At 38.4% G+C, this 22065-nt stretch overlaps 1 protein-coding gene across 1 annotated transcript; it reads left to right on the top strand.

Annotated features, from left to right (window-relative positions):
• Positions 1-1998: 1998 nt before the first annotated feature.
• On the top strand, positions 1999-20677 carry LOC116721869 (casein kinase I-like). The gene is made up of 11 exons (XM_032565895.1): positions 1999-2128; positions 5269-6204; positions 7764-7833; positions 10238-10386; positions 10476-10710; positions 11698-11783; positions 11902-11986; positions 12095-12243; positions 14645-14725; positions 18969-19075; positions 19679-20677. The coding sequence occupies exons 2-11, from the start codon at positions 5956-5958 to the stop codon at positions 19731-19733; spliced, it is 1266 nt and encodes a 421-aa protein (XP_032421786.1). The 5' UTR covers positions 1999-2128; positions 5269-5955; the 3' UTR covers positions 19734-20677.
• The last annotated feature ends 1388 nt before the right edge of the window (positions 20678-22065 follow it).

Here is a 22065-nt window from a genome sequence, read left to right as displayed (position 1 = left end):
ATAATAAGCTAGCTGGATTATTCAGTTCAATTCAAATGACTTTATTTACACAGCTGAAATCAGATATTTTCACATTCTATATAAATAATCACTGTTTTTGTCTCTCTTTAGGTCAGTTAGTATTACAGAAATTATTTCTATTTCCCAAATGCTAAACTTACAAGAGGCAGAAATTTATTTTAAAACTTTTTTTTTTAGAACTGTATATACACTGTATGTACATTTTGTTAGTATTTGCTATAGTAGCTTATCAAGATGTGGCTGTTCCCCTTAACAGAGAGACCTGCCAAGGAGAATATTGATCAGAGAGGCAGGTAGCCTGTGGTGAACTTGGAACTTGAGGTTGAGGTGACCCTCTCCGTCACTGGAGAAAACTCCAATGTCCAGGTATTCAGCTGGGCGCTATCCCCCACCCATCTGTCTGTCTCCCTAGATAACTCCAGAACAGGAGAAGATCCAGGAACCAGAGATGTCTGTAGCTGTGGAAAAGCTGCAGACATCCATACAAGACAGCCTGCTTACCTTTTCAGATTCTTATTTGTAAAACATCCTTCTATCCATCCACTGTCTTTCACTTGTCTGAGATCTTGTGCAGATCCAGTTTATGCTCCCCAAGCTCATTCTGGCAGACCTCCAGTCATTCCCAGGCCATAAGAGATACATGTAATCCCCGGGGTGTAATTTGGATCTGCCCCAGGCCTCCTCCCAGTGGCAAACGCTTAGAGAACCTCCAAAAAGAATTCCACAGGAGACTTCATGGTCCAAACTGCCTCAGCTGACTCAACAGACCGAAGCAACAGTCTCATTACTGGAAGCAAAGTCTCAATCTGTTTGTCTTTCTCCTGTTCCATATTTCCATTAGACTTGAACACAACACCAAAATATTTGGTCACTTTTTCTTTAAGCAAATACTGACGCCCAATCTAAAGAGAGAAATTCACTTTTTTCCACTTGAGAAACAAGGACCCCCTCCCTGGGATGCCAGCCTATCACAGTGGAGGGATTTGTATGTCCCAGAGATGATTATGCTGTCAGGAGCTTTATGCCCTATGGAGGGTCAACTTCAAATGATCACTCGGCAGTAAAGACCTGATAAACTGGTCCACTGTTCCATAGCCAAGACAAAAGCCACACAACTCTTATCTATGTTGCAACAATTCACATATGTTGTGAATTGGTGCAATATAGACAAGCTGACTTGAATTGGATCACAAACCCAGGCTCTGTCTCTGTCAGGCTTTCTAATAACCAGAGAGATACTTTCATATCTGCTCTTGAGATGGATTAGCAGTGTTTGTCAACAACTGATAGTGTCATTCAGGACATTATTGTGGAATATTTTCCCTCTGGGCCAAGTTCAATTTCCGGGCCAGGCAACTATAGCTACCTTGCTGGCTCTACTGAGTAGCTAATAGCTACTAAGAGTAGCTACTAAGATTTTGTGGAAATGGAGCTGTTAGCATGTCATGACAGCCTTCAGTCACAAGCTTCTTCAGACTCTTTACAAGGCTGATTGCAGAGATCCTACCAGCCCACAGCATAATCATACACAACAAATCTTTGAAAATTTGATATGGGTTATAATGACATTTATTTTCCTTTAGGGATAAAATATTTTGGAATTGAAGTGATTTTCTGTCCATAAAAATATATCCGATTGGGAATCATATGTACTTATCTAAATAATTGTTCTGCTAATTAAATTTATTTCATATTTTAAGTTTTACAGTATACAAAAGCAATTTTTTTCTTTTGCTGTTATTCTATTTCAAATAAATATACAAGAACAATGAGTCAATACATTAATATAAAAAACTTTACTAATAGATCAGTGGAAGTGGGGGAAAAAGTTTCAAACTAATACAAGTGTTTGTGCCTACTGTTTGTCTCACACATAGAGGTACGCAAAATGTATGCAGATTTTATTCAAGTACATTTACGTTCGGTTTTTCTCTCAAGACCGACATTTTCAGCTGTATCTACGCAAACAGCGTTAGATCATTGGCGCAGCTTTGTAGTTGGTTAGCCAAACATGCACAGTAAAAGAGATGATCAGGGAAACGAGTCGAAGAAAACCATCATAGTTCATTCCAAGCAGGAAGTATAAGAGCACACACAGTCAGTTAAGGTATGTAAGACTGGTTTTTTTTTTAAACTGGTTAAATGTATAGGTAGGAGTGAGTTCGTTGTGTTTCCGTATGACGAGGTATATAGGCAGAAATTCAGCGGTAGCTAGTGAGCTAGCTAGCTAACATGTTAGCATTTGGTAGTTTCTGACAAGCTACGTTTCACTGCTACATCAGAAGCTATTGGAAGCTTTCAGGTTGATAATATAGTTATCCAGCTAAGCTGTTCTCAGCCGTTTTTCATATGGTTCCTGCTTTCCCTTGCGGAACCGTGAGTCATTTTTGCCGCTATATTTTCTCCAGACTGCGACTTTAAATTTGTTTCAATGAACCCGAACATCTCCAGGCCAAGCACAGAAACTGTTGTGGCCTAAAACCCAACTTCCTGCGCTGTTTTCTTTCTTTGTAGCTTGGCGTGTAACAACACAATAAATACGGGTTTTAATGAATAAACAAGCAGCAAATGTTAAGAGCAGGCCTACAGTAGTAGCCAGGCTGAACCTTAATGTTTAGGTGTTCAGCTAACATTAGCTCATCGCACAAACTTTTCGTCTCCAAGTATAAATACTAGTACATGCTGATGCGAAAAGTCTGGCTTTGGTGTGCCCGCTGGTTCTCCTATTAAGTCGTGTTATGAAGCGAGTAGGATGTGATGAAGTCCAGTTGTTCATTGGAGTGCGGATGGTAAACCAACGCCATGTTGATGTTCAGTATTTCCCCAGAACATCAAGAGCTCTGATCACCAATGGAAGGGACTCAGTTCAGCGCCGAGCACATTAGTTTGCTGTGTATAAGGTGTAATCAAGTAGTAGCCATTGCTGTTCAGCACGTTAACGTTTTTTTTGCCAGTGATTTCCTAGACAAAAGTGAATGTAAGGGTTGAATAAGAGGTGAGATTGTTTTGCTCTCTGCGGACGAGATTTCTCCTGTGGTGCTTGAAGTGTTGAATCTTCTGCTCAGTAATGTGGGTCAGACTCTGAGCCAGTGGCACGCTGTGCTGTGGAAAAAATACTTTTGCTTTTGAGGTTTTGTGCTCTCATGTAGGCGTAAGATTAACTGAATGCAGACTACACATAAAACTGCCACTGCTTGACTCGATGTTGACAGCTCAGTGGAGGCCATGCCGCAAAAAACAGCAGAAAACAAGGTGGTGCTCAGTGGGAAGATTCACCACCTTTTTGAGGTGATTTAAAGAATAAAATATACATTTAATGTCTTGGTCTGTTTTCTTGCTAATCTTTTAAACAGGAATTAGTTAAGCTGTATATTTTATATTTCACATAATTTCATATTTTTTACAAAAAGATTACTGATTACCGGACCTTAGACTGTGTTGAAGATTGTGCAATAAGCCTGATGCACAAACATCTGCTATTTTATTTTTATTCAGGCCACGTTTATATGAGATCTCCTAATTCGGCTATTGTTTGGTTTTTTGTGCCGGGGGCACCATGTTGTGGGAGTGAACGTGTCTAACCCTTCCTTACCACTAGCTATAGAACACCATTGATTATCTGTTTTTCCTGTGAGTTGCTCAGTCTGACAGAGGCTGCTGTGGGAGGGCAGAAACAACAACAGAGCCTGACCTGCTTTGAAGGGTATAATTAAAGGCTTAGATCTAACTTTAGCCAAGCAGTGTTTCTTTTTTTTTTACATTTTATTATGAAATCTGATTTTAGCCAATCTGCTTTTTGTTAACTTTCAGGCAACCTAATTTCCCACCTTATTAAATTCAGCTGATTGCGGTTCCCTCATTCGCAAAGGGTTGAGATTCTCAGGCAAAGAGCTGATACAGCTGCACTGTTGAGACTTTTTTCATTTTCTTACAAAGTAGTTATTTTCTATGCACAGAATTCCCTAAAAAATAAACTAGTTGCTGCCATCGTCCTCAGATTTTTGTTTGATCTATTAATTACCCATAAAAATACATGTTGATAATCTGACAAAACATATATTTTATGTTATTTAATTATTTTTCATTAAGCATTTTGAGAAATTACTTAAACAATAAGGGAGGGAAGCATGTTACTGTGCTGGTAATCACAGTGTCACTGTGTCCTGCAGGGGTCACGTTATTCTGTTTTTTCCCTGTTAATGACATCAGCATGGATGCATTGATGGACTCAACTTCTGTCTCAGACATTTCCTCTTCCTCTTCAGACTTTTGTTTCTCCTTTGCCTTTTCATTAGGCTGGGTTGATTATACTTTCCCGTTATGAATTTGTTTGCAGTTTTTGCTTCATTAAGCTTACAGTGATTAAAGAGTCATTCATCTCAAAAAGTCGTTCATATGTTAACTCAGCGTCAATGCAGGTCAAAAACACATCAAAAAAGTATTTACTTTATTTAATCCACAGAGCAGCTTCCTGCTCAACGATCACCATAATACAAAGGAGACTAATAGTAACTATAAATGCTTGTTTGTAATTCTACATCTGATCTTCAATATTGATTTTATTATTTTTTTTAGGTTTGTTATACCTGTTCCAATTTTAGCAGATTTAGATTCAAATTAAAATATATATTAATCCCAACGGGAAATAAAATATTTTTACATATATTATGTTGTTTTTCTGTTATGTACATTTATCTTTCCTTGGACTTATTTTTTTTTTTAAATCATAAAAGTTAACTTTGAGACTTTTTCACAAAGTCAGTCAGTGAGACAAAGCTTATTATATCACTGCTTTTCTGGTGTCTTTCTAACAGATTCACAGCCTGATGTTATTCAAAAAGAGTAAAAGAATGAATATGGATAGAAGTGGGGGCAGTTTAAAGACTGTGTGCAGCAGAAACGGGCTGCTTTCATATGCAGTTAGCAAATAATGTAGTCTCTGCATCACAGAGTTTATGCATTCAGTGAAACAAAGTATTGCTTTAATTCATGTCATGTAGCACAAGTCAGTGCAATTGATTCTGACACAGCATATATTAACAGTGCCAGCGTATAAACACAAGCCTCAACAGGGAGTGTTATGTTATTCCTGGGTGTCTTTTAAAACACACAAATTATCAACTTTGTTGCATGGGCTGATCTTTTTAATGAAGCCACAGATCAATCATTGACTACTTGAATATTAAAATCCATGACATTATGAGTTGACATGAGATCTAAATCATCTATTTCTGTATGTTTTCTCAGGTTTTCTCAGCATTTCTGGAGCTGTGGACCTAAACCTTATGTGGTGCTATAGACCAAGTAGCGGTGCTGGTACCGGTACTGAAGTCCTGCTCGGTTCCTGAAACGTATGGCAGGAAGTCAGATAGCAGATCTAGGTCTTGTCCTAGCTGAAGGTCGGAGGTGAAACCTCTGAACTCCTTTACTGGGTCTTGTCATGCTGGATTGACCTTTCTAAGCCTTGGAGAAGGGCATCCTTCTGGTTTTATAAAGCATGCCAGCATTTGGCTAGCTCCATATCCTTGCACATCAGTTCTACATCTTCCTTTAACATCTCTGGCCCCTGCAAGGGGGACAGAAAGTCACTCCTAATTGTGCCTCTTCACCCTGTATTCTTCAAATTTGATGCACTTTCAATCAAATACGCTTTTTACCATCTCTGTCTTGAATAATTTTAAAGTTATTAGTTTTTAGATCCCGTTCTGTAACTCCAATCCATTTCTCTTTTTTTTTTTTTAGTCATCTTGTGTCCATACCATTGTCGCACAAGATTCCACATTTTAATTCAACTCACCCTTTAAAGCCAAAGTGTGTGCCTCTGTGTTGGGTCACTGCAAGACCTGGAAATCAAGCCGCTAGGCAGTAGTTTTGGTGCTTGTTTTGGTGCATGGAATCAGCCTAATCGTGGAGAGGCCAGGCTACCACAAACTGATGGACTTTGACAAGCGTGGAGTTGGTGGAGGAGGAGGCGGAGGGAAGGGGGAGGCTGAGGATGGGAAGAGGATGTCTGGGAAGGCAGGGGGAAGATCGGGACACAGCGGCCGAGTTGCTGGCTCCGGCTCAGGAGTTCTGATGGTTGGGCCAAACTTCCGGGTCGGAAAGAAGATCGGGTGTGGGAACTTTGGAGAACTACGACTTGGAAAGAACTTGTACACCAATGAATATGTGGCCATCAAACTGGTAAAAATCCTCTTCATCTGTGTATATAACTAAGTTTTTATATAGTTAAATACAATACATTACAGTTGTGCATTTGTTGCTTGCTCTTGGACAGAACTCTTTTGAAAAAGAGGTTTTTAATCTCGATGGGTTTTTTTTTTTATCCTGGTCAATTAAATATTAAATAAAATATTTACGGAATTGGTCAATAGTCCTCAGATATGAAAGACTTAAAGTAATTTCCTTACAAATGAGAACCCCAGTGCTGAGTGTTTATGTAGTTTATTCCAAGAAGGTGAGATTTATTTTTCTCTTAGCTGAAAATTACTTGCCACTTTGATGTCCTGATTTGGTAGAGTCAAGATGGCCGCCCTGTCTCCTGTTTTTCACATACCTGAAGAAAAATAAAAAAACTTCTCATAAATTTATAGTCACCTGATCAGTGTGACTGAACTCCTTGGAGGAAGTGTGTGTTAATTTATTCTGGAAAAGAGACACAAAATCCTGAAGCTCCAGTAACCTGACTACATAAAGGTGCACACCCTGAGACAAATACTTAGTTGAGACAAATTTTCATTCAGTTTCAACGTCCAGTTTTCAGGCGCAGTATGTCAGCATCCTAGGCTTTGTATCGTTAGCCCCCTTTCACCAAAATTCTCCAAATCCCACATTATGAGGACATCTCTTGTCCACAGCCAACTTCAGGAAAATCCTTAGATTTTCTGTCAGATTTAGTTCTGCTCGCTGACTAGGCCATAACAATACTTTCATTTTCTTCTGGCGAAGCCATTCTTTTATATTCTTATGCATGCTTGGACCTAATGATGCTGAAAAAAAAAAAATCTTCATCATGAACGTCCAGCAGACATTTGAAAGTTTTGGACCAAAAGCTGGTGGTATTTATAGCTGTTCATGATTTCATCCAACTTGACAAAGTGTCAAGTTTGATGACACTTGACGCTAAAGTGTTACTGTTAAATGATTCTGTGTTTTTCTTCTGTCTCTTTTAGCTGTTCGCATGCACATACATACACACGTAAAGTTCACAGGGGAATGCCCTCTTTAGGGCTTAGCTTATGTAGGAGCAGAAAGAAATGGGATTCTGTTGTCAGGGGCCATTCTGTGTTACAGCACTGGTCTTTCTCTGTTGTTCCTAAATAATGTTATCACTTATTTGGCTTTAATAAATTGGACTGATGATCTTAACTTTGTTTTCATGGTTATTCAAGACGATCCCTCCCATAAAAAGAGTCAGTGGCAACAAAAGAGAAAACTAACCTCAGAGCATATTGCTGCCAGTGCAATATTTCTCTGTGGTTGTGGTGTTTTTTGTTTATGTGCATTTCACTTGGTGTTTGTTTTTCTTGCCAAAAATTAAAAAGAATGAAACATTTTGTGCCAATAACACAAAATTGTGAAAAGAGCTGAGATCATAATTAAACATGTACCATGCTGAGCTTAGTTGAAGATGGACTGAATCACATCTGTGATTTCTCACTATGGTTTGGGTTTAACTGGACAGGTTTCAGTGCTGTTCATGACGATTCCGTAAAGATGATTCTAATTTGGTTCTTTTACAGGAACCCATCAAGTCCCGAGCGCCACAATTACATCTAGAATATCGCTTTTACAAACAACTGGGAAGTTCAGGTAAGGGATGACAATGCTTCTTAGGTATGTCTTTTTTTAGTTTTTAAGGATGAACATACACCACTCACAAAATGTGTGTATGTTTGGCTTTTGGGTGAAATTTATGGAAAATGTCAAAAGTCCACTTTGCAAAGATATATTATAAAAGTCTCACCTGCCTTTAAATTGCCAGGAGTTGAGCAGCTAAAGGGCGTCACGTCTTTACCCTCCTGTGACTGTTCCAGTCTCTGTTGTAACCAGCTGATTACGCTCTAAGCTCAGCGGTCAGGTTGATCTGAAAGCATCCTGTATGGTTCATCAGTTGTTGGTGTCGACTTGGCCCCTTGTTATAAGAATGTGAACATCATGATAAAGAGGACTGTTCAAACCATTTCTGATTGAATCAGAAAATGTATTGATGATTGACTGATGAAACTGCTGTTGTGAATTTTGCCATTGAGCTTCTTGTTAGAGAAGAGCAAGTTGTGCAAGAAGAACTGAAACATTGAACAGTTGAACACGTGCATTCAAACCTTCAGAGAAGGTCATGTTAAGTTCACCTGGAAAGATTTAGGTTCATACTGAAGTTTCACCCAAAATTCAAATTTCCCTAACTTTTGTTGGTGTTTGCATATATTTAAGGATTGAGCACACATAATATCGAATGTCCCTTATTTAACTGCTGACCTGAGAAGGTCTGCATCAAGCATTCTATAAATTCAGGGACAGACTGTTCACATGTTGGCTTATGCTGCATACCACAGTGAGATGATGATCAATATCTCATATTTAGCTTGTCAAAATTCTTTATTTTATGGAAACCAGATATGTTCAGTTTTAATTCACTACAAATAATCTCTTATTATTTGTAATTATTATTTTAGTTACTTTACTAAAACAGGTCAGTACAATCATGCAAACAGATTCCACGTTTTTTACATTACATTGCTGGGTTTGTTTAGAAACTATTTACCAGAGCATGAAGTCACTCCTCCTGGACAAACATGCAACCATGGTATACAGTCGCTTGAATGGTGTAGTTGACTTTGCAGCAATCCCTGAGCAAAAAAAGCATGTAGAAATCTCAGCTTTAACTGGAAGAAACCTCCAGCAGAACCAGAACCAGGCTCAGCGTGAGCGGCCATCTGCCACGATCGACTGCGGGTTTGAGAAGAGAGCAGACACAGAAAACGTGTTATCTTATTATATCAAACCATAAACTATTCTTGTTAGTCACCAAAGTATTGTTGGCCATCAGAGGGAGCCCTAACAAACTTTAACAAGCTTTTGCAAGTGTTTAATTTTGGGAGATCAGGCGATATTTAGAGCTGAAGCTGATCATATCCACCAATCTTGTCTCCCTTGGCAAAGGTATAAAAATCAACCACTGTCCTCTTCTGCTCTGCTATGACAGACCCGAACACCAGGTCATGTTTGCAGTTAACAATAGTCACCACACTGTTGCTAACTCAGCAACTTTCTTGCTGTGTTTTGCAACATTTAAAAAAAAAAATGGTATCAGTCAAAATCATAATCGGCAGGTCAGGCTATTTAAAGATCAGTAATCGGCGATTGGCTAGAAAACTGCAATCTGCCAAGTATAAAAGCAGTGTATGGAACTATTTGAGATTCTAATTATTATGGTTTACTCTTGATATGCAGCCTCAAAACAGTTAGTTTTTCCCACTACTTTATGGTTTGATACTTCTGACGTGATGGAGGTGATGGTGAAGTGAAAAACTTCAGATGTTTCTTATATCTTCTTATTTTTGTAAAATTAAACTTTCAAAGTCGTTGAAATTTAAGCCACAATTTCAGATTTCAATATTGTTGTTAATGACTCAGATAATAAGAGCTGGTGATTGCCTTGTAGATAAAATCTTAGGTAAAAACCATACTTTTTTTTTTTAGCCTGGCCATTGCCTTCCTATGCAATTCTGCACGATTCTAATCTCTCTTCATAGCACAGTATCGGATTTCTCCCATTCGTTTGGATTGCCTCCGGAAGGTTTTCTAACAGGCCAATCATTGAACATAAGAAGTTGTGAGTGATGATGTTGATTTCCTGCGCTGTTTTGGAATTGTAGTTTTAGCAATGGGAGCAGCAGAACACTGAACTAATAACATGGATGGTTATTAATTGCACATCCAATTTCTGGTAAGCTTCTGTTATGTCAAACTGGCATATTACATAGGTTATTGATTGGGTAAAATTGCAAACTTCCACACAGTCCACACTCCAGAAAGCAATCGCTTCTCAACAGTCGAGAGCCCAGACTCTCTGGACGAACAAGTGGCTGGTATTTACCAGACTAATCTTTTTCAGTCTTCTAATGAGATTCAGTGTGGAGCACTGAAAGCCTTTTTTTTTTTTTTAAAGACGTTGATGGTTTTGTTGTCCTGTTTTCCTCTGCTGGTCCTCCAGAGGGCGTACCTCAGGTGTTTTACTTTGGACCATGTGGGAAATATAACGCCATGGTTCTGGAGCTGCTTGGACCCAGTCTAGAAGACCTGTTTGACCTCTGCGACAGAACTTTCTCTCTAAAAACTGTACTCATGATAGCCATACAGCTGGTAAGACATTTAGCTCTTTAAGTCTCAGGCCTCAGAAACAGCTTGTATCTAGTTGTTGTAAATGGTGCTGATGTCGTCGTCTCCCTCAGATAACCCGAATGGAGTTTGTCCACACCAGAAGCCTCATCTATCGAGACGTGAAGCCTGAGAACTTCCTGGTGGGCCGACCCGGCTCCAAACGGCAACACACCATTCACATCATAGACTTTGGCCTCGCAAAAGAATACATAGACCCTGAGACAAAGAAACATATCCCATACAGAGAACACAAGAGTTTGACTGGAACTGCCAGATACATGAGCATCAATACACATTTGGGGAAAGGTGAGTGTCTCTATGACTGCTTTTGTATAATAAGAGCACCTCGATTCTAATCTCACAGGATGTGGTAACCAAAACATGTGCCTTATGTTTTGCTTATTGATTAATCATTGCAAATAATATAATGCAAACTAATAATTTTGTCTCAATTCCTGAAGACCAGACTCAAAACGGAGTCTTTTGTTAACTTGAGGCAGTAGTTGACCTTACAGGAAGTTCTGCAGCAAGAAGCTTGCTACCTTCACCATCCATAGAGCCATTTTTTTCACCAGTCCAGCTAAAAGGAACCGGTTTAGAGCCACAAATATCACAAACATGACTTATTAAAAAAGGACAACTAGTGATCTCCTAGGAAATGCATCATCTTTAAAAAAAAAAACAAAACACCATTTTATGGATGGACTTTTCTCTGGGTTGTGTTTTGTTTGGTTGTTTTGGTGAAAGAAATCTTAAAAAAAGAAAACACTATCAAATAAGAAAAATAGATGGAAATATTACTGATATATCAGTTACATATCACTATAATATAATACTGTCATTGCATATCAGTCAAGGACATTCAGTGAATGTATTCCATGTAAAGACGAAAGCCTTTCATTTGTTATGTATGATTTTAGAAGCACTAGTTCATTCGGTCAGTTTTTACTTATTAGAAAGGTTCAAAGAGCCACCTCTTTTTCATTCTTCATAAAAATTGGCAAATTGGTTGTAAATGCATGTACATATTGTTTCTCTATTCTCTATTTTATTCCTCTAAAGTTAATTTATTTATATTTGTGTGTATGCTGAGAGCACTTGAAAACTGAAGTTTGCTCACACAATCCTGATCAGTTAAGCTGCTTTTGATTCTAATAATGCTCGAATTTTCAGATGTTTATAAAAACCCTGCCAGTGTTTTATGGAGCAAACTCTAATGTTAGTCAGGCTTTGATCTTCAGCTTCACACCCTTGCTCAGGTTTATTTCTCTTATCTTAACTTTGACTTTGTAGAGCAAAGCAGAAGGGATGACCTTGAAGCTTTAGGCCACATGTTCATGTACTTTCTGCGGGGCAGCCTGCCATGGCAAGGACTAAAGGTAAGAAAAACACAATTAGTGCTCATCTTATTTTTAAGTTGAAACATTTGCTATTAATCCATGGCAAGGTTCCATATGGAACTTTCCTCTGAATTACTTCCACTCCTCTCTGCCTTAGGCCGACACTCTGAAGGAACGCTATCAGAAAATAGGAGACACAAAGCGAGACACGCCGATAGAGGTGCTCTGTGAGAATTTCCCAGGTTTGTAATCATAAGTCTAGTTTTTATTCACTGCTTACTGTGATAAAGTATCAGATTCTGCTGGCTGACTGTGTATGTGTGTGAATTGCCGTTGTGTGAAAACAACAGAAGAGATGGCCACATACCTGCGATATGTGCGGCGGCTGGACTTTTTCGAGAAGCCAGACTACGACTATCTGAGGAAACTCTTCACAGACCTCTTCGACAGGAACGGATACATCTTCGATTATCAGTATGACTGGACCGGAAAGCCACTGGTTAGTGATCAGTGTGGGTCCTGTGCTCTTTTCATGCAGCAGGTTACTCTGATGAGATCTTCTTGCAGGTTTTCTGTTCAAACATTGCTGAGTTCAGCACAGTATGGAGGCTGTGTTGTGGTTATCTGATTGGGTTCAGGTAGACAGAGATTCAAATCATTCAGCAGCAAGCACTCGCACTGTGAGCCCAGGTGTGGAGGTGTCTGAAGGTTCAGCAGAGTTTAGGAGGAGGGATGTGATTTTTCAAATCTGTCTCCGACTCAGAAATTTTTTCATAAAGGGCTGGGTGATGCATCAAATTATTGATTAATCAAATTTTTGGTTTTTGAATGTGTTATTTGTGGAATATCAGGATTTTTTTCCACCAATGCACTCCTTGGGTTTCCATAGTTCAAAGTGAACACTTTGTAAAAACAAAGTGTGTTTTACAGCTTCTATTATTTGGACTTTGAATTGAGGTCAACTCTATGATGAAGTATTAGGGCCAAGTTAAGATATTTTTTATTATTTTAAGTCATCTGACAGTAATAAAGTCACTATATTACCAGACAAAAGTAGTAATAATGAGAACTCCAACACAAAAAATTGAAAAAGAGGAATGTAGAGCATCTTGAGAAGTTATACTTCAGTATAAGTTTTACAAATAAGAAAATATTTCATCCTGTTACTCACCAGCATGAAATTATTATGAGAAGCAGGACACTGTACTGAGCTGGTCATGTCAGATTGAAGCTTTTTTCTCATTAAAATGACTTTTACCTTGTAATTCTTTTTATTAAAGTATTTTGTTTCTTACACACAAACATAACAGAGCTCAAAGGCACATACAAAATCAAGAGAATAAAATGGCCAGAGCATACAGTTGACAGTGACAGTAATGTTTTGCCAATGATCCATAAGGAAGATTCAAACCTCATGCCCCTCATATGGCTATAGAGAGACAACACATAGTTGGACATTATTCATTGTTGCAATATCCTAAACCTAAATGGTCAATCATGTTGACATGTTAATAGAATAGAATTTATTGTTTGTCATTGTACATATATATAATGAGATTAAATATATTGCAACATCTGGGCAGCAAAAAAGAAAGCAGATCAAAGATAATAAAAATAAATAGATACAAACCTGATCCACAATATGGAAATGTTATTATCCCCCAAGAAAATTACAGAATATACTCCAGATCTTTCAAAATTTGTCTAGTTTGTTTTTTTGTTATATAACTTTTCGTCTCCAGGGCCAAAAACAAACATTTTGCTTTGGTAACATTTGTGTCAGTTTAACACACATGGACTTATACACTGTTTAGCCTCCAGAGAACAGATGTTCAATAAAGATCTTATGCTTTTAGGTGGATTGAATTGCCCCGAATAGGTATGCTTTTAACATATGTTTGGGTTACACAGACCAAAAAAATAGAGACCCGATCCAGCCACCCCGAAATAATGAATGAACAAAGTAAGAAAAGTTATAAAACAAGTTGAAAAAAACTTAAAAGAAAAAAAATATTATTCAGCTTCATCGCAGTCTGTCAGGTATATGCAGTTCACCGACTGGTAAGCAGTGGGAGGACAGGGCTACCAGGTGGGGGCATTGCTGCCACAACCTGTGACCTCATATGTTCCTCGAACATGTGAGGTCACAACAACTCTTTCCTCGTAATTTTCAAATGTTTTTCTGGTAAAATTATGTCTTTATTCTGATAGTATGATGACTGTATTCTTGTAATTAAACAAAAGTTCTTGTCCTGGCCTCAGTACTGTGTCGTACAACTCACAGAAGCGATAGTTGAAATAAAAGCCTCCTTTTGAAAATTGTTTTTCTCATTTATAATTTATTTTTATTAGAAAAGAAAGCAAGAAAAACGTTGATTAAATCTGCACTGGCATGAATAAATCAGAGATTTTTTATTTGTAAGCCATATCACTCAGCCCTACATAAACCTGACTTGTCCTCATCAGTCTGATAAACATGCCGCAACACTTTTTGATTAACATTCAGCTTTTGGAAACTTCTTTTTCTTTGCCTTTGGAAGTAGTTATGTGCTCCTGGAAAGCTTTTTAGAGCTGGATTGGTCCAAGCTTTTGGCATTGGGTGAAATCAGAATAAACAATATTCACTGTTAGTTAGTGCTAGCTAACAGAAAATACCTGTAGTGATATGCAGGCCTGTATTAGTTTTTTTAAGGTTTCTTTTTGGCTCTAGTGGCCTTCATATGAGGTCAGACAGGAAAGTGGGTAATGAGAGAGGGGAAAGCATGCGGGACTCAAACCTGTGACAGCAGCTTTACCCCTGCATCACTGCAGCACCTCTCTGTTTGCACAAATATAATCATGTTGTCAGCTGAAGTTGCACAGTAACAAAGTGATTTTTCCCTCCTGCTCTCTGTGTTTAGCCGACTCCTATTGGTCCTGTGGCGACTGAAACTCCACTTCAGACAAGCAACCGGGAGAAAGCACCTCAAACCAAAAACCAGGTACACGCTCATGAGAACAAATACAGAACCAGGTAGGGGTTGTGCACCGAAGGGCTGAAAAGGTTAATCAGATTAATTGATTATAAAATAATCATCAAGTAATTTAGTAATCGATTAATCTTTAACTGGAGCATACAGACTCAAAATTAGTCCATTTGCTTAAAGAACAACATATTCAGAGCAGTAATTAAGCCAAAACTGTGCAAAGAATAAATGCATTCTGCATAATTGATATGTTACTCATTAGCTAAAAAAATCCTTAGTCACTCATTGGCTACTCAAAGCCAATGAGTAGCCTGGCTTTAAGAGTCAGTCAGTTTAAGAGTCAGCGAGCGCTAAGCCCAGGGAGGTGCTAGAGGAATGGGTGCCGGTCCCGCAGCGTACGGCCGGGTCTGCAAGGAGCTTGATGGCCCCATTAAGAAACCCCGTTTTTAAATGCTGCGTTTTGTTCCAGCAGCACTATTTGTAAAGCTAGTCCAAGACGAACATGTTGAGTCACAATTTTATTTATTTTTTTATTGTACCCCGCCAGGGGCTCTTTTTGTGGGCTCTAGTGTCCCTTGTCTTTTTTTAGGAAGTAGGCTGACAGGAAAGGGGAGAGAAGACATGCGGCAAATGTCGCCGGGTCCGGGAGTCGAACCCGAGACGGCCGCGTCGAGACTCAAGGCCTCCAAACATGGGTCGCACTATCCCCTACGCCACCACGGCACGCCCGAGTCACAATTTTATTTAAGTTGAATCTGCGCATCATTTTGTCCATTTAATTGATTAGCTTTATAATTAAGTCGATACTTTTTTATTTTTTTGCTTTGTATTGTCATTATGTTTAGTTATACTGTTTTTGAGAAATTAGTATGGAAAAATGTTTGTATTTCCAAACTTTATTCCCCATTCTAGTCTCAATGTCCTTCCTCACGTACTTCCTGTCTTTTTCCTTCTATCATTTCTTTGTTTCCTGAATTCTTTCCTTCTTTCTCTCTACTGTCGTACTTATCTGATTTCCTCATCTGTTTCCTTCCTTCCTTTTGCACCTCCTTCATTCTTTTACATTGAACTTTTATGTTTTGTATTTTGAAAGTTATTTAATGGAAAATTGAGTCTTGAATTTTCAGATTGAAATATTAGGGAACAAATGCATGCCAGTTTGTGGGCCAGTCCTCAGACAGTAACATGAGACACCAGATTTTTCCTTCGTTACCTGGTATATGAGTAAACTGCTATCAACAGCTACTGAAAAGCATCAGGGACAAATTGGGACAAAACACAAACTCAATATGTTGACAGAAAATAATGTAAACATTCCAAGCATTAAATGGTCTCCATGTTATAACTGAAGTTCAGAAATTGCATATCAATGCTTTAGATCAAGTTTGTCTTTTCTATTTCAGTTTTTTAAGCAGCCTTTTCATCAATGGACAAGCAGCCTGCTGCAAACACTTCCATATCAGATAAACTGGATTTAATTAACCAAGAATGAACCAACTGTGATAGATTCCCTCTGACCTTCATGTTTTCTCTGAACTCTGAAGATGGCTTCAAAGCCACCCTCAGTTTAACTAGTAGTCCCATTGAAGTTGTATGTCTGTGTTTGGTTATGGAGTGTAAGGTAATGACTGCTTGTCCAAAGCTTTTCTTTTTATTGGTTCAAGAATCTAAAGTCTGACACTGACTGATATTTGGTAGTGAAGGAGAGATCATCTAGAAAGGAGAGTGTGGCCAACTAATGTGCAGCATATCATCCTTTAACAGCCCCAGATTTTTTCTAAACTTTTTCTTTGGAATATTTACCACAGAGTATAGTTTATAGTACCAAAACTCAAAGAATGAAATGACTGGACATCCCCAAGGCTGGAGGTGTCAGTTAGGATTTATAGTTAACGCTACTCTTAATTTCCTTCCTAAGCAAGTTGCAAATTGGTCAGTGCAAATTGCCATGAGGGTTTTATTAGCAGTGGAAGTAGTTGTGCTTTCATATCTCACTTGGGTATAAGTCTGTGTTCCTACTTGGGCTTGTAGGAGCACACTGACATGCCACATGTCAGTGTGGCATGATATGTGATTCAGGGTGTGAAATTTGCAGCAAATGCTTGAATGATGCAAAACACACACACAAAAAATAAATGTAACAAAAAATTCTGCCACTACAGGAAATGGAAGCAAAATAGTAAAAATAACAGCACACATGAAATGCTGAAAACTTGCTTCACAAAACAGAAGCAGTCCAGACCACTAGGAGTAAAGTGGAGTAGGTAATATTAATTATGTAAGTATGCTGCTGTTCTATAATATTATGAAAGGTTGCATGTTTGAATAAGACATGAAGTATAGCAGATGTTTTCTTCCTTCCTCCAACTTTCTTCTGTACATCCTGTCTTTAGTGAGAGTGTGGTCCTGGTCCCATCTGATTTGTTTGTCTACAAGTTTGTCCCACCTCACTGCTGATAGGCTGGGCCGGTCTGAGAGGAAGGGTTAGCTCTGCTGGCTTTCTGTCTGTCTGCATGACCCTCTTGTGTCTGGAGCCAGGCTGACTGTGAGGAAGTGTCTTTGCATAATAAATTATCCCTACAGATGGAGATGTTTCTACAGAAATTCAGAACTATATATATATATACTGTATATATCTATGCCCCACATATCCTTGATTTAGCCACAATTATTTTCCTGCCCAGATATTAACTCATACGACTTCGCAAACTTTTTCATTTATGTCAACTTTTCTCAATTTATTTCGTAAATCTTTTGAAGTGGTCCTGAGAAATAGCCAGAGGAAAATTTTTCTTGGATGGATTTTTTGTCTTGTTTTTGTACAATTTTAGAAAGAATTGAGTTTTTGCAACTACACATGAACATCTATGAATCACTTAATCATAAAAAACACTAAACTCAACATCTGCAGGTAGTATTGTTGAAAGTGGCCGTTTTAAAGTAGCAGCCTCAATGAATGGTTGACATGCCTCTGTAGAAAATGCAGTGGACCTACAGTATTGGGGTCAGGGACCATAGCTGCTTACAAAAAGGTGAAATTCTCAAAGGCTTGAAATCCCCTCTAAAAATGCCTATAGTTGCCTATTTTAGTAGTTTACACACAAAAATATACCTTACTATGGTATAAAGATAAAACACACCTGTAGCATGCGAAGCACATAAAACTGCTACTTTTGTTCATTTATAGAACCCTGCCCAGATTGGTCACCACTGGCCACCAAACACATGACTTCATAAACTCCAAGCAAAACATCCAAAATAAAAAGCACACATGAACATCTCTAAACTAACACTTTATCTAGTTTCAGCAATGACTCCTCCTGGATAAGCATGCAGAGACAGTCACTTGTGTTGTGTCGTTGACTTTACAGCAATCTCTGATACCGAGCATGCATATGGCGACAGCGAATAGGAAAAGACCCTCTTTAATAGGAAGAAATCCCCAGCAGAAGCAGAACTGGGCTCACTATGAGCAGCCATCTGCCATGACTGACTGGGTGTTGGAAAAGACAGAGCAAATATACAAAAAAGAAACTGAAACAGGAGTACTTTCTATGTTAGAGAAAAGTAAGACGTTAATGGCAGCAGGAGCTCATTTAGCCGCTTCAGATTCCAGATACCGGATTAGTTTTTCACTCCACTTGTGCAGGGGGATTGCTACAATGTATGTGGAAGAAATTTAGAAAGGATTTTAAAACCTGGCATTTTAGCAAGGATGTGTTCACTTTGAGAATCATTGAGTCCGTTAAGGTCAAAAAGGATCATTTGTCCATAAAGCACTTTTCCTTGAGTGTCAATATTAAGTCATTGAATGTTTCAGCCTTTCTTGCTGAACAAACTGAAGAACTTCATGCTTGTGTCGGTGGAGTATTTCAGTTGTTAGATAGAGCTGTAGTATTTGAGTTATAATGATAGGATGTTTCTGCTGGAACAGCACTTTCTCTGCGTGCCTTGTATTGGTAAAAGCAACAGTTACTGATTGATCTTAATTACAAATAAACTGGAGGATTGTTTGTTCAACGTCACCATAAATCTTCTACTCTTCATTGATGTCTGACATCACGTAGTGATTTCCATGGATACGCTGTTGATCATGTTTAGTTGCTGCTTCTTGCATGCCCTATTGTCCAGTTTCACAGTTAATGATGGGCAGAATTGCTTTTTTATTTTGCACTGACCATGTTGCTTTGTTGCCACTGAGTATAAGAGGGATGAGATGGTGTGCTCATCCAGATTTTCTAACTATTCTGTCCTCCAGGTGATGAACTCGACCAATGGAGAGCTGAATACAGACGATCCTACTGCGGGACATTCTAACGCACCAATCACAGCCAACGCAGAGGTTGAAGTCCCTGACGATATAAAGTAAGAACACACTCATCTACACACCCTGTTCAATCCTTACTTTTTTCATTCATACTTTGTATAAATGGATGGGATTTGATACAATACAGAACCTTATAGAATTTTTAAGAATAATTGTTCTGTTTACACAGTTTTTCCTCTTGTCAGCCACATCATTTAAACAGAATCTCTAGAGAAAAATGTGGTTTCTGAATCAGTTTCTGAATTGAATCGTGGTCCTAAAACTTGATATTGAATTGCTGGGCTCTGATTGGCATCTCTAATCAGTGCATTGTGCTATGGAGGTGATCACCATACCATCCAGAACCTCCTGCAGCACCTGTCCTGCTCCAGCTCTGGATCGGCTTTAGCTGTTTAAAAAAAATGTAATCAGTGGATTTGATTATAAAATTACTGTTTGCAAGTTCCTAAAGATGAATTTGTAAAGTTGTTTAAATGTAACTGAACTTTAACATGTCTTGAGGGTAGATCTGGGTAGGGTAGATCTATCCTGTACCCTCACTTCAAGACAGACAAAATCAAAATCCAATGAAGTTGTGTTGCCTGTGAGCATAAAGCAGCTGCTGCTGTGGAAATCTTTCTGAACTGACTTGTATTTTTCAGGTGCTGCTGTTTCTTTAAGAGGAGGAAGAGGAAAGCTCTACAGAGACACAAGTGAAAAGGAGAGACCGGAGAGAAACCTTTGTTCTTTTCTTTGTCATCTTTTATTTCCCCTTCCTGACGTATTTTTCAAGCCATTTTTCTTGAACTCTTCCTCCTCTGTTTAGCCCTCTCCTGTACTCATGCAGTCCCCTGTTAGTCTGGAGCAACAAGCAGGTGGTCTGCTAGGTTCCTCTGGGCTGTACAGACATTGAAAGGCCTTTTCCGTTTCACCACAGAGCTTCAAATGTGCCGCCTGTTCCAGCGGTGGACATATTCAGCTATTGTTGGGACAATAAAGGAGTAAATGACAAACTGCACAAGCTAATCATCAGACTGGATTCAGCTAATCTACTGGAAGACTGACTGATTTCTTTATTTTTTGAGTGTTCTTCCTTACTGACTGGATCAGAAGACAAGTGTATTTCAGGAGATCCAGACAAGAGGACTTATAAAGCATGGAATCTAGAGACCACGTGTGCAAACAAAACATGCACACAGAAATCATGCTGCACATTTTGTCGAGCTCATCATAAAGAGACTTGATGGATGGACAGAGATGCAGTCGTTGCACATAGTTTTTATTCCCTGGGGTGAAAGAAGTTGCGCAATGAGTGACCTGGTCCAGGTTGTAGAACGGGCCGAGCTCGGTGCATTCCTCATTCGCCATCCAAGGGAAACCCTCACAACCACCAGAAAACTCAGAACTTAAGAAAAGATGTTTATGTCAGATTTATGCTTTACCCTGACTTTGAGTTGTAACTAAAATAAGACTGTTCTCTTTTCATTTTTTTCTCCTGAGTTGTTCAAGTTTGTTTTGTAGCTTCTAGTGTGATCCTCAGAATGTATTTTTTTTTAAACTTTTGAAGTTTTTGTTTTGGTTTCCCTCTTTCAGTTTGAGGATGGAGAGATGGATAATGCCATTAAAAAAATAAAACACAATAAAAAGCTATCTTTATTGAAGTGACTCAAACATGTTAGATTACCTTCTATTTTTTGGTAGTTCTCCAATTAGTCTTTTTTTTCTTTTTCCATATTTCTGCATTAGGCAGATATAAATTGTGGCTTTTAGTGATGCAATCATCAGAGATTTTGTAACCTGTATTGTTTTTAGCCAATTCCCGTTTCTAAATTTAAAAATTAAAAAAAAGTTATCATTTGGACAACTTTTCTGGTAAAGTTTTTAACTTTACCAGAAAGTTGAATAAAGTAGATTAAACCAATACAATAAGATCCTCTTAGTCAGGTGTCAAACTCCAGTCCTCGAGGGTCACTGTCCTGCAGGTTTTAGATGTGCCACAGGTACAAAAAACGCTGGAATGAAATGGTTTAATTACCTCCTCCTTGTGTAGATCAGTTCTCCAGAGCCTTAATGACCTAATTATTCTGTTCAGGTGGTGCAGCAGAGACACATCTAAAAGTTGCAGGGCAGTGGCCCTCCACGACTGGAGTTTGACACCTGTGCAGTCTAAGTTATGGTAGAGGTTTCCTCAAGATATCTCTCATCTTTCCAACACTAGTTTTGTCTCAGAATAGTTACTGGTTTTTGCATACCTCAAAATGTAGCCTGACCGCATGCTTAGTGTCTTACTAGGTAGTTGCAGAGTGAGTGAGACAGTTAGGGTGGTGGTGGTGGTGGTTCAAATTCACAACCCAGCAGATACAGAACTGACCCCTACTTCCTGAGCCACTGCCACCCCAAACTTCACTAAACAATGGGCAAAGTGTTAATTTCTAGAAATACAAAGTGCCACTAATGATTTAAAAATGGGTTGTATGATAAAATGAAACCTACCAGTGCCTGTTAAGCTTAATTTTCCTCCAAATACTTGAGCAGTTTCTGTTTTGACCAAATGGTTATCTAAATATCAGCCTGAATAAGCAAGAATGTCTCAAGATGGCAGAAAAAGGGAGATTTCTACAAAAGGTATAACTACCATAACTTTGTAAAATCTAAATTTGGAAATTTTATCAAATATTTCAGATATTGTCTCATTTGAGTGAACTTCTCAGTGTAGTCTAATCTCCATCATTGAAGCCATAGAGAAGCAACAGATGAATGTTATAAGAATTTGTTCAAAAATAATCTACCTATTAATCTTTTAAGCTTTTCTTATATGTTTTTTCTTAAACAAGAAGGCCATAAAATCTTAAAACCTCAAACGTGAAAGTTAATTTAAGAACAAGGAAAAGATGAGTAGATGTGGCTTGATTTCTGCTTTGTTTTAACTGCTATTAAAACTCAATTTTAATCGCTATTTAATTTAAAAAGAAAAAAGATTTTGGCAATTAATTTAGGAAGGTGACTATATGCGACATAGTCACATAATTGCTTTATTTAACAAAATTGC

Source organism: Xiphophorus hellerii, chromosome 6 (genome assembly GCF_003331165.1).
Source record: "Xiphophorus hellerii strain 12219 chromosome 6, Xiphophorus_hellerii-4.1, whole genome shotgun sequence".
In the NCBI taxonomy this organism is placed as follows: domain Eukaryota; kingdom Metazoa; phylum Chordata; class Actinopteri; order Cyprinodontiformes; family Poeciliidae; genus Xiphophorus; species Xiphophorus hellerii.
The sequence above is the reverse complement of the archived record's forward strand: the minus strand, read 5'-3'. Positions and strand labels throughout refer to the sequence as shown.